Source organism: Cynara cardunculus, assembly GCF_001531365.2.
Source record: "Cynara cardunculus var. scolymus isolate 2C chromosome LG 9, CcrdV1, whole genome shotgun sequence".
In the NCBI taxonomy this organism is placed as follows: domain Eukaryota; kingdom Viridiplantae; phylum Streptophyta; class Magnoliopsida; order Asterales; family Asteraceae; genus Cynara; species Cynara cardunculus.
The window spans coordinates 1,101,113-1,115,462 of NC_037536.1; the positions used below are offsets into that span (position 1 = coordinate 1,101,113).

General features: G+C 32.9%; 1 protein-coding gene across 1 annotated transcript in view; it reads right to left on the reverse strand.

The window, feature by feature from the left end:
- Positions 1 to 9,763: 9,763 nt before the first annotated feature.
- Positions 9,764 to 14,350, reverse strand: part of LOC112518119 (ethanolamine-phosphate cytidylyltransferase) — a 15,733-nt gene continuing 11,146 nt past the window's right edge. Inside the window, exons 6-9 of the mRNA XM_025125697.1 lie at positions 11,519 to 11,639; positions 10,590 to 10,655; positions 10,380 to 10,502; positions 9,764 to 10,161 (exon numbers count right to left, since the gene is read on the reverse strand). Coding sequence (XP_024981465.1) covers positions 10,090 to 10,161; positions 10,380 to 10,502; positions 10,590 to 10,655; positions 11,519 to 11,639 — 382 coding nt within the window. The 3' untranslated portion in view covers positions 9,764 to 10,089. The remainder of the gene's footprint in view (positions 10,162 to 10,379; positions 10,503 to 10,589; positions 10,656 to 11,518; positions 11,640 to 14,350) is intronic.

Consider the following 14,350-nt stretch of genomic DNA (forward strand, 5'->3'; position numbering starts at 1 on the left):
TTATAATATTATAAAATACCATAAATACATATAAATTAATACTATATTATAAAAGACTTTAAATGGTTATATCTGTCCCTATACTATATTAAAAAAGATGGGTTAAAATTATTCTTAGAATTTTTAAAAAATGCTCATGTTATTGCTTTATTTACAAATGTTAAAGCTCAAAAACCTCTCCATAACATTCCACATCCCACAACTTCCTCATGATATTCAAAATCAAATATTTCTAATTTTTAAATTACATTTGGACCATTTATTTAATTTACTTTATATCCTTAACTTTTTCATTTTACATTACACCTTACCTTATAGACATAAATAATCACATATTAACTAAAATACATTTTCTTTTTACAAATTATATCATTACAAAGTCAATACCTTCAAAATGAGCCTATTGTTGAATATTTTTGTATTAATTCATACTATTAAATATCTTAAATGCATACGCATTAATTTGTCTTATATTCGAATAAACTATGATTTTCGTCTGAAATTTCGTTTTTCGTCTATATGGTTTGTAACTTATTGTTGTTTTCATTCCTACAATTTGTAATTTATTGTTGTTTTTGTTTCTGAGACTAAATCTATTTAAAAAACTTTCATTTAAGTTAGTGGTATTTTCGTCTTTTTAGTTTATTAAATATTGTTTTTGTTGTTTTTTGTTATTTAAGTCTTTTTTATTTAATAAAATTATTTATTTTTTATGAAAGAATTAAACATATGATTTTTTTTTATTACTTTCCTATTTTTTTTATGCTAAAATAATTAAATATTTTTCGTGCAATTTTTTTTTTCTTCATATTTTTGTTCATTATGGTTTTAGTTTCTTATTTATTCGATTTCTGAAAAATTACATTTTTTATAAGACGTATTTTTGGATTTGTATTTAAGAAAGATGTCATAAAAAATTAATTGTACACGTTATTTTAAGAATGTTTAAAAGACATCCAGTTGGAACACATTTTTACAAGATATACATTTGTTTGATATTTATACTATATTATAAAGCATGTTAAATGGTTAAATGTCGAATTTTAAGAGGTACATCTCCTCATGCTTTACGTACAAGTTTTTGAAGTTGTGTGAAACCCCTCCATCATATTACTACTATTTGGATGTTTTCACTATTTTTTTTTTTTTTCTGATCTTGCTTTGCTTGAATAACATGTTTTGTTGCTTCTTGATCTTGTTTTACTGTTCTTTTGATTGAAATATGAAATATATCAGATGATAAATCATATTGGCTTTTTTTATTGAATTACATTGGGTTTTTTCGGTTCCGTTTTCTTGAATCATAATGGTTTTTTAGTTCACATTGATTGTACAGAATGATTGTTTGATATTCTTGTTGTAAAAATGCAAAGACTTGATCTTGTTCTAACAACGCTTATGAGATTGGATAGTTTATAAGCAGCAGGTGGGTCCATGATCATTTAGATGACTATTGGTTTAGACGTCAGATGATTCGGGTAGATCCTGTGTTTATGCATTTGTTATGGCTAACGTTATTGGTTTTATTCCAATTGTTTTTAGATTTTTTTAGGTATAAGAAACTTCATTAATTCTATTATTGATTTACATCCCACTACATTGCAGCAGGGTACAGATAAAGAACTTTCAATTATCTTGAAGCTTTTAAGAGATACAACTTTTTAAGCTTAATGTACATATTTTAAAGCTACTATTGACTTGTTCGAATATGCAATTGAGTGTATTAACTTCAGGGACCATTAATGCTATGAAATTAAAAGTTAAGAACCATCAATGTAGATCAGTTCATTTTAAAGACCAAATCCAAATGTTAAGCAGACCATCAAAGCAATTCACTCTAATAGTTATTTTTGATGTGTTCGATAAACTAAGGGGCCGTTTACCTGAACACTTACCCGGTAAGCACTTACTGGTAAAATTCAACACTATTGTTTACTTACCGGGTAAGATTTTATTCACTAAAACACATCGTATGCAACAATTTAATCCCGGTAAGCGCTAACCATGGTAAGAGTGGTCGCTCTTACTTACAGAGTGAGACTCTTGATTCTTGTTTTTGTTTTTATCGGGGAAGATTCTTAGTCTTTTCCATATTTATCCGGTAAAGTAAAGTGACTTGGTAAGCGTTTATCCAGTGGTAAACGGGCAGCTAACTAATAAGTTAGTTGCTAGCTGATCGATAATTAAACAAAAAATAACATTATTAATTACATGATTGGTACATAATTATTAGTTTATATTTTATTTTAAATAAGATGATAAATTCCAAACCTTTTTTATTGAAGAAAAGAAGCACTCTTTGTTTGAACCAATGATTTTTGTTAAAATAAATAATATAAGATAATTATATATTAATTATTAATTAAATAAAAAGATACATATTTGAAAGAAAGAAAGAAGATAAGATAAATAAGTATGGAATGAAAGAGTTATTTTGGTTGTAATCGGAATAAAAGTTTGTGGCTGAGAATGAGTTCGCGGTGAAGAGGTGGGACCCTTATTTCGTGGGGCGGCTAATACGTCTCACCTAATTTTATTTTATTTGTTATTTATAAATAAACCATTTTATTTTTCAAAAATATATTTCTTGATTATTTTTAAATCTCTTATTGATGGCCAAACTGTCCCGGCCCAGCCCGGGACCGGTTAGGGTTTTTGGCAGATTCGTGGGACCGGTTATGGACCGGCTCGACCCGGTCTGAAATTTCAAAAAACTAGCCGTTATTTGACCGTTAGCTAGCCGTTTTCTGGACCTTTTTGACTGTTTTTTGCTTTCTAAACACTATAAATATGTGTATTGATTGAGAAATTTACATATCAAGTTCTCAATTTGCAAAAAACGTTCATAATTCTCGGTTTCTCGCTATATTTTGTGAATTTGACTCGTATTCATTTCTCGTTTCCACTTCACAATTCGCAGTTCTTTCTCTCTTTGTCTTACAAATGGCCGGTGAACAACATGATGCATCAAACGAACAAGTTGCCCAAATTCTCGCCGAACACGAATGAAAGTTCGAAAATTGGAATAACTACAACTTAGTGGTCCTCGCGAACGGGAAAAGAAAGACACAATGCAAAATGTGTCAAGCTCTCCTTACGGCGGAAGGAAATTCTACCGTAAGGAGGCACATCGAAAAAACGTGCCCGGGGTTGAGGTCAGGGGACGATTCAAGTCAACCGATACTTGACGCTCAAGATCAAATATGGTCGTATGATGCCGAGTTGAACCAACAAATGACAACACAATGTGTCATTCAATTTGGGTTGCCTTTCAGACATTTCGACAACCCTCACGTTACGAAGTTGATCCAAAAACACTACAACCACGATACAAGCCGGTAAGTCGTCAAACCCTTAGACATGATGCAATCAAAATGTGGAAATTAAGTCAAGCTGAAATGCAACAACTGTTTTCTCTTTTCCCTAACAATATTTCTTTAACATGTGATGTATGGAGCGTACCATACGGATTGCCGGTTTCATATATATACATAGCGGCACATTGGATTGAGCCTTCATTGTGGCATTTATTCAAACGTGTAATCGCGTTTGAACCGTTTGGTGCGCCACGTTCGGGTGTATGTCGATTTTCAATTATTGAAAAATGTTTTGCATTTTATTATTTAACTACTAAAATAATTAGCATTTCATTTGATAACGTTAGTAATAACAATCTATATGTGGAAAAATTAAAGTATCATTTGACACATATTTTAAAAGGTAAATTATTTCATACACATTGTATTGTTGTGCACACATAATAAATTTAATCGTTCAAGAAGGTTTAAATATTTGTAAACCCATAATACATAAGTTTAGACTTATGTTGCGACAAATTTTCACAAACGGTAAAAATATGAATGCAGAATATAGAAAGTATTGCGAGAACGTTGGTTTCAGAGCTTTGGCGAGGTTCGATAATGCCCGTTTGTTGGAATTCGACTCATTTTATGACTGAAAATTTGATAAAACAAAAAAAAAACTATATTTATTAATTTTATAGACACCATTACCCGCAAAATTCTATTGGAAATCTTGATTGGGCCGTGGTTGAAGAATTGTACTATATTTTAGGCGATTTTAAAAATGCGACAACACTTTTATCCGGTATTTATTATCCAACAAGTTATTTAGTCTTAAACCAATTATATATTTTGGCAAGTAAGATTGTCCGATACGAAGACCATCACGATTGGGGAAAATTGATGAGTTCAATGAAAAAGAAATTGTTAAAGTATTTTATGAGCATCTCATTTGTTTTTTTTTTTGTGCTGCAGCGTTAAATCCATATTTAAATGTTATCAGTGTTGAGGTTTTAATTACACAAATATGTGTAGCTTTTGGTTTAAATACGGCTACGGATAATTCTTTTACAATGTAACAAAAACGTTTGTTTAATCGTAATTTTCAAGATTTATTTGATCATTATAAGCATTTTTATGGACGGGAAACCAACAACAAAGCTCTTCAAGTCGTTGGTTTGTGGGTTCTAGTTCTTCTTCTAGTGGTCATCGACAAAATTGGAAAGAGTTGATAACTAATTTAATGAACGAGGTTTTAAATGAATCAAGTAAAAAAAAGTCGATTTGATAACAATTTGGGTGAACTAAATATGTATGTGCATACTAACTTTATGGCTGCATGCCCCGCAAATAATGTCCAAGATTTTGATAAAAAATTGATCTATTAGATTTTTGGAAACAAAAACAACCTCAATTTGGCATGCATCGCACGTTATATACTAATAATCCAAACTAGTACCGTAACTTTATAGTCTGCTTTTTCTTTTACTGGCAGGATTATTTCCATAAGTCCGTGAGTGTTGCATCTATTTGAATGATTATTTGGATAGCGTTGATAGAATTCAACACACGACATCGTTAGAAATGGAGATTGAAGCGGTGGAAGAAAATTTGGAAGAAAATGAAATCGTCAATGGACTAAGCACGCCGTCAATAACCGATACCGACGACACTTACTCACAATATGACGATGATGAGGAACTCGACATTGATGATCAAGAGGCTATTAGAAGAATTCAAGACACCAGAACTCTTCGAATCAATCCGATATGGGATACCGGCGATGATGATTGATGAATAAATGTATTTTCAAATAATTTTTATAATGTATTTTTGTAAGACAATGTAATTTTAATTATAATAAAACGCATTTTCAAAGTGTATTTGAGTGACTCAATTACAAATTTTATATTAAAAATATATATCAATTAAAAATTATTTTTTTAATATCGGGACCGGCGGCCCATAACTGGTTGTGAACAACCTTGACCGGTCTTACCATTTTCGACCGGGTCCGGTTATGGCCGGCTTTGAAAAAGCTTGGGACTGATTAGAGAACACTTCCAGCTCTTTAATTCTAATCGACCTCACATACAGAACCTGTCTCCAAAAACACCAATGTAATAGAGACATTTTTCGGCTCGTTAAGCAACTGAGACTAGTAGGGGGGGGATCGAACCCAAGACCTGTCTTATATTTAAGCAAAGTTGATCCGGCTCTTTACCAACTGAACTACACGTCAAAAACATGATATGTGTTGTGATTTAAATATTAGTTTGAAAACATAAAAATGCTTTTAAGAAAGAAAGTAATAATTAATTATACAAAATTTAACCCGTTTAAGTTTTTTTTTATTAACCTGGATATCCAACCCGCGAATTTGAACCTCCATGGCCACAAGGGGATATTTTCCTCCTTGGATTCGGATTCGAACCTCAGGCATTTTTGACGTTTGGAACTCAAGCTCAAACCAATCGGGCACCACCACTGTAACCATGATGACGAATAATATGGTATACGTTGTTATTGGAAAAGGATATAGGTTCGAATGCGAAACAGTGGGTGTGTTTTTGATAGAATCTACCTCGTTTTATACTCAGATGTCTGTGAAGAATTAAGCTATGGATGGATGTTGACATGGTTTAAGCTTATTCCAGATTCAATGTTGATGATGATATCCACTACGTATACACTTCCATTTTCATTCCTTCTTTTTATTCTTAATTACTTGACCTACAACCTTCACTATCACCAACCCAACTAAAACCTATGTTTGGTTTGGCAAATTAACACTTAACTGATAAAAACCAGACGATGCTACAAAATGACCTAAAAAGAAAAATATAAGAGACATAATCTAAAAGAATTGAAGAAAACCCAAATAAGCTAACTTATGACACTTTAATTTTGAAGTATATAATATTTATATACGACAAATAGAACAAATAAACTCGCACACCCTCCTCATCTTTGGTGAGGTTTGAACCGCTGACCTTCTAGAAGGCTAAAGACTCACATAACGCTAGGCCAAAAACCATTTGGTAAAAATTGAAGTGTTTTGTAAATGAAATAAAGATATGAATAGAAAGAATAATCAATATGAATGAAGAGAGGATATTATTATCATTGTTGGGCTTAGGATGAAAAAGGAAAAAGAAAGAAAAAGAAAATAAAAGCAAAAGTTGGAAGATGATATGTTTTGAACCCTTAATTCCAAAAGAATCTATTCCTATTCCTATTCCTATTCCTATTCCTATTCCTTCTTTTTGGAAAAACAAACAAACTAAAGAATGTTGCATGCATTGCATGTTACTTCAAGAATAAAATGGCTTTTCAATTCTACATTTTAACTTCTTTTACTTCATTTCATATATGCTTAATTAACAAATTTGACTTTAGATATTTAAATAGGCGAATGATTGTGTGACAATGAAAGTTAACCTAAGAAGCGTAAGAAAAAATATGAACCGTTGATCATCATCTTTAATCTCAAACCTACACATGAATCGTAAGGTTGCACATCAATTGGGTTGGCCGGGTTTATGGTATTTGAACAACCTAACCCAAACCGTGTGTGTTGGGTCGGGTCGGGTCGATCATCATCGGATTGAAACTTTGGTATATCATTTTACAATCTAGCCAAGTGTTCATGTTTAAAAGAAATAAAAATCAAAATGATAACATACAAAAAAGACTAACAAACTCAAAAAAGAAAGTTAAAGGTTCATGTAAATAAGAAAGTAAAGTAACATTTGAAATTGTAATATAATTTTGAATATAGCTAACTATAGATTGGTCTAGTGCCTAATTTACATATGCCAATAAAAAAACACTCAAGAATTATATTAAATTCATAGTATAAAAAGGGCGTCGAGTTCATCATGTTGGGTTGGATTCAAATGATTCTAATCTAATTCCAACGTAATACATGCGGGTTGGCCTAATATTGGTTTAATAAAGAAAAAATAACTAAATTTTGTAGAGAAAATAACTTGATTTAAATGTTTATAGTGGACAAACAGATAACTATATAAAATTAAAATGATACGGTTATTTTGAAGTACAGATTCAACGTATACAATAAAGATGTACTAAAAACAAAGTAAAAGGATAGATCAAGTGGTAAAATCTTGATTTGGATTTTGTCTGGAATTTAATTTAACAAGTTGTTATAAGGAATAATTAATGGTTATATGCATAAAATTATATTATAAAATGGAACACTTTGAGTGGTATTGGAGGTGTTGTCTAAGCTAAGCCTCTTCCCACCCAAACTAAAACAAGTATATATATATATATATATATATATATATATATATATATATATATATATATATATATATATATATATATATATATATATATATAATGCAACAAAAGTCAACTCCAAGTGCTTGGTCAATCTACTTCAAATTGTAGACTCAACATACACCCAAGGACACAAATGTAATTTCCATGTGCAAATGGATGGTAAAAAACCATAATTTCTATATTAAAATATTTTTCTAATCTTGAATATGTATATTAGATTTTTTTATTCATAATGTCTTTTTCATCATCAACCATTTGATATAACTTATCCATATTTCTTACGTATATCACATTCAGTTAATTTTTTCAATTTACATATATATGTTCACAAATATTGAGCATATATATATAATGAGTAATATAGAGATGTAAATAGATTGAAAATATGTGTATATGATGAACGTACATGATAGTGTAATTTTCTAATGTATATATTAATAGAAATTCAGCAATCATATTAAATTCAATAAATAAAAGGATATCGGGTTCATCTTAGGTTGGGTTGCGTTCAAATAATAACAATCTGATATCAACCCAATACTTTACAGTTTGAAAATTTTACAACTCAATTAGACATCGGGTTGGGTTTTTAAGCATCCCTGACCTTGTACATATCGATGTCAAGGGACTTAACAAATACTTTCTTTGGTTGCTGATGATTCAATGAATGTGTGGACCTTTTTGCAACCAAACAAACATAATTCAATACATGATGATAAAAAAAAAAAAAAGAACGTCTGAAATTCGATATAGTTACGGGGCTATATCTCATTCTAAGCTTCCTACTCTTGTTCCTTCAGATTACTGCTCAACCTTTCATTTTGCGTCTAAAACGAAATACCCATGTTGTAATTTTAGTAGGGAGTTTTACAACGCATTAATAGAAGCCAACATCGGGGGAGCAAATGGTGCTCTGGATTCAAAATGAGAGAGATGTCGAAGATCCGTGTTAGTGCAACCTTGAGGGGTTAATTTAAGGTTGTTTTGGTCATAAATTCAACGTTACAACGATGTTCCAAACCTCAAACAATAATATCGGGGACATAAAAAGTTTGAGTGAAAGAGATCAAACTCCATTTTTTTAGCCCATTTATGATCAACATAACATGTTCTTTAAAAGGTAGGAAAAAGAGCATTTGTACAAATATGAAAGCTTGAAGGTGTCTTGCACACACTTTCTTTGGTTATGGGATCATTCATTCTTTTTAGTCACCCATTTAATTCTCACTCCTACATCTAAGTAAATGACTATCAGTTTGCAAAAGAGTTTCTAAAGTGGGCTTGCAATTACTCAAGTGTTTGATTCTTCCAAATTTTGGTTCACCTAATATTTTTGGATGGAATGAAATTTGTTAAAGAAATTTGACTTTTAAGGAATTGGATGGAATGTTGTCAGGTTTGACTACCTATTTGGTTTGGTTGGCAGACATTGGAATATAATCTATTAAGGGATTGTAATTTGTTTGTTTGGTTCACATAATGTAGCTTTGGAATCGGAACGAAATATTGGTAAAAGACCAAAATGCATTTTTTTGAAAATTTTAATTTATTTAAAATTAAAAATACTTTTAAAAAAATAATTATTTAATATGTAAAACAATATAAAATACATAAACCAAATATAACCATAAGTCAAATGACGTTACTAAATAAACGTTGGTCAATGGTGGTTCAGATCGGTGATGGTCCGTAGTGGTTCAGATCGATGATGTTGAATCCCTTAATTTGTGGAATTTATAAGATTTTGAATATTCCTTTCGTAAAAAAGAAAGAACCAAACGAGAGAATGAAATTTGGTCAATGGAATTTAAGATTCTATATCCATCAGATTCTTTCAGAATCTGTGAACCAAACTCCCCGTTTGTAACGGGTCAATCAAATTACTCGGAACAAAAACTTGTTTCACGTTTGGTGTACCATTAGACTAGTACATGATAGAATAGAACATAACAGAACAGAAACAATATGTATTTTTGTCAGGTGGAACAAAAATGATAAATTACTAAAATACTCGAGTCAAATTAAAACCCTAAAACCTTGCACAATTCTTTCACACGTCTACCCCACTCTCGTCTGTCAAATCTCGTCCGCTAACCCAAGGCAAATAATCACAACTGAGTTGAGTTGAAGATGAAGATGAAGATGAAGATGAAGAAAGCAAGAAGTTGCCTTTTTATCACATAACATCAAAGGAATACATTTATAACATCCAAAAATATCATTATTACAAAGACAACACAAACTTTGGGCATCAAGAAACAACAGTAGCAGCAGGGTCAGGGTGGGGGTTAAAAGTAATCTACATAAATCCTACATGCAGATATGCAGTCAAGATTCAACTGCCCATCTCCCAACACCCCGAAAACAAAATCGTATTGGCGAGAAGAGCTATTCACTACTCAGAGAGATACCTTAAAAATCTGATTTCCTGTTGTACGTATACGCCCGACTCATACATCAGCCACTTTGAAGTACATCAATCACCCGATACGTAACTTTTACCCTCATAATACCTTCTCTCACTTTCTCCCTTCCTTTCGTTACGTTTCTGAACCAAAAAATCACAAGTCCACAGTTAGCTTCAACAGCATCCAAGTTATTATATTTATTGATTTGTGAATGCTGTTCATAATTGCTATCAAGCTGTAGGAAATTTGGTAACAAACACCCAGTGATGTTTTAAGACGTGGGCTTTTGGTGTTTGCTGCACAAATTTTGTGTAGTGACCCCTTACGAAGTGACACATCTCATGGGAAATAATGGAACCTGATAAGCCTCATGATTTGATACAATCCTCTTTATTATTGTGCTGGTTGTGATGTCCAGAGGACTTTCTAACACTTTAAATATGCCCATACTCTCTGGAACGTCATATGGATTGCGTTCGTTCTGCAAGGTGAATCACAGAATATGTCAAAAGATGTTCAAACTCATGTTATTGGGGGAAAACAACGCTATCCACAAACTTTTGTATACCTTTTCAAAATCATCATCTTCTGCCACTGTCCCATGCACAATTAAAGAGATATTGAAGGTTGTGATCTGCATCACAACAAATTTCACATTGTTACAAAAGTGACGGAAAAAAGTTAGAGAACTTTGATTGATGTTGGCTTCAATGGCTGCAGGGCTCTTGCTCGAGGATATATGATGACATGGTTGGCCTGTTCAGGTGAAATCTGTAAATAGGAAATAGGAATCTTACCAAAAAAAGTAAATAGGAAATCATTTGTTGTAAATGGATATTCAAAATTTTGTAAATTTGTCCAAATCCTATCTGGTGAAAGTATGTATTATGATTTCAGGGCCATATTTATATCTACATCCCTGCAGCATATTTGGATTTGACATATCCATGCCTATATGCACATCCTACTGTTATGCATTGACCCAAGCCCAAGACGATCGGTAGCTTATAGATTTTAGAAGGGGTTAGAAAGGGTATTTTAGTATTTTTGGGAATTATTCTGTTAGCAGAGGGGGCTTCTGGGTCATATCCAGAATAATCTAGAATAGTCCTATTATGCTAGTCAAATTGGAGTGTCTGGGTGTAGTAGAGTCATGCAGAAAATTAGTGAGTTCTAATTGGGGGAGTCCTAGCCTCTCGAATGCTAGTTCGTTCTTCATAACACCTACCTCCTGAACCTACTTCTCGTTGGGATATACTGGACACGTTTGGTTTGGTTTGGTATCCACATCCATATCATATTGGTAGGATGCAGTACAATTGAAAAAAAAAACTGTTAGAAGTTCAAAAAAATGTAACAGAAATCCATTCGATTTAAAATCAAAGTAATATGTTCGGCCTCAAGCATCGAAATGTAATTCGTTTTAGGACAGAATGAGTAAATGCTCTATCTTGTGAAGGAAAGCAAGTAAAAATCCTATATTAAGATGTAACTCACCATGTCCCTTGAAACCTCCCAGGGAGCACCAATAATCACCTCATCCACATATCGACAAGCCAAAACGCTTAGGCTTCGCTCATGGAGATTCATGATCGGGCGGTGCGCTCCTCTATTGGCACTATATAAACCATTAAACAAAAAAGAAGGATGTATTCAAACACTTCATGTAGCCAAAAACTCATACAACAAGAAACAAACAAATTTTCCTTTTTATCCAGGTCTTCCATTTTGTCTTTTCCATTTTCCAGTTTTTGAGGATGGGGACACAACGGTCAATGCAAGATAAAACGAAATGCACATTAACTAACATGACAGCCATCTCGAGCATCAATTATCAGTCACACCATAAACCACATAAATTAATACAAGGAATTAGGCATCATTCATAAACTTCAGATTTATGTGGGTGAGGAAAATAGAAGATTCTACGACAAACCCACCAAGAAGACACCACCTTGCTATATAAACGTTTGCCAAGCAAGCGAGGTACCAAGCAAAACATGGACACAAGGTGTATTTTTAATTATGTAGAACTTCTAAAAACATGTACTAGCAAGAACATGGGAAACCCAAGGGTTCAACTGAGCATTGAAGCCCATTAAGCAAAGTTGTTAAAGGCGCAAGGCGTACTTAGGCATAAAGGGGTCCTGGGGCATAGGCGCGAGGCGTAGGGGCGGGCCTCACGAATGCGAGGCGCATCATATAAAAGTTTAATATACACACACACATAGTAATACACAACTCGAATATGAAATACCATTATATATGAAGTAGTTATATCAACTCAAATACCATTATAAAAAACATAGTCCAATTTCAATTTCCAAAAAGTAGTAATATCAAACATATCTTAATAAAGTCTTGACTAATAGGTCGATAATCAAGGGAGAGTATAATGTATTGGAGGTATTTATAGAAGATGACTGATTAGAATTGAATATATAATTGAATAGAGAATTGAATAAACTTTATGATAACTATTTTTTTGTAGAAGTCTAGGAGGTTAAAGAACATAATTAATATCAGGTTTTGACTTATATAATAACTCCTCTTTGTAGAAGTCTAAAAGACAAAAAGATTAATTGAAATTAGGGTAGATCTCTATAAGGTGCGCCTAAGCCCATTCTACACCTCAGCCAAGGCGCTGCTTTGGTTTTAAAAAGCGCGATGCGGTCCGAGGCGGTATGGGTCCCGGAAGCCAATGCGTGATGCTGATGCGTTCGCATCACGCACGTGATGCGCCCAGTATTCAAAAAATATTTATAAATTAATTCTACATATCAATTTCTACCTTAAAAATACTTACCTATTAAAATACTTCATTTATAACATAAAGTAGTTCAAAAAGTGGCATTAGAATCTTAAAAAGTTCGTGAATCGGAATAACAGAACACACAAACTACTACCATGAAGAACACAAGTAAATGTCTAATAATCCCCAATCGTTAAACTAAATGACCAAGTGACCAACTAATACTCCCCAAGATCAGCATCATCAAACCCCAACACAGGTTCATCTCCCTCTCATTGATTGATATGTGAGTGCGACTTCTACTTCTTCTATTAGTCGTTGTCGGCTTCTTCTATTAGGTTACCATTCAGTCTCACGTTCTATTTTAATCAACTAAAAAGCCCAACTAAAAACTGAAAAAGGGAGCCCAAATATGAAACATATAGGATGCGCTGATGCATAGGTGATGCACGCATCGTGTGATGCATAGGTGATGTGAGCGCATCATGGAATCGCAACGCATCAGCCCATCTGATGTGTTTCCTCCGGCGCATCAGAGCGCATTATGCGCGCATTTTTAAGCCAAGGGCGCTGCTGCACCTTGGTGCGCCTCAGTTACAGGCCTCACCTCGACAAGGAAAAAGCCCAGGCCTTTGCGCCTTATGCGCCTCGGCGCCTAGGCACGCTTTTCACAACATAATCCTCTATATATTAATCATGCATCCCCAGAACATTTAGCCTATATAAATCTGCAATTAGTCCTTTTTCTGTACGGATAAAACAGCTATAGAATCGATTTTTATGACAATTAGCAGCAATCTTACTTGAACCGTTATCCTAAGAAACCCTAAGCAATGGGCAAACCCTACAACCAAATCTGACACCCTTCCTTGACAATTGATTGATGGAATCATAATCTAGTAACTTAGAATCCCACAAACCACATACCCAGATTTCAAACTCCTTGGCCATTTAAGTAATGGAAATTGTCAGCAAATCTTCTCAGAGAAAGTTCTTTTATTATTTTACATAATGCTCGCTTGCTAATGAAGTTATAAGCTGACAGAAAGTGGACAACTTTTGATAAGAAATGGACAATATATGATGAAATCAGACAAGTTTGATAGAAATCAAAACATTGTTCTATTGAAAAGACAATTAACAAATAACTAACCAACGACAATACCATAATGCTTATACAAACCAGATAGCAGTCTACTTTCAAGAAGTAAACCAACTCTCCCTAACAATGCTTACCCACTCAAACTCTTATGAGATATGAAAGATTAAGCATGTCCAACACATTCCCCGGATCCTCTATTTAAATGAAAATAGTCCTTAGCACTGAGCGTTGCACAGTGATCATAACAAATGTCAAGTAACATACAAATTTTTTTGAGCCACATCAATATCCTTATACTTCAAAATTGAAAATATTAAATTCTCGTAGTGCATTTGTCAACCTTCCAATATTTCAAGACATCCCTTCTCGTTAAGTATCACTGTCTTTCAATAATTTCTATTTTTCATTAGTATGGGTTAAGATTCAAACCAAATTCAACCACAATTCATGATTTAAAAATATTAAATTCTAATTT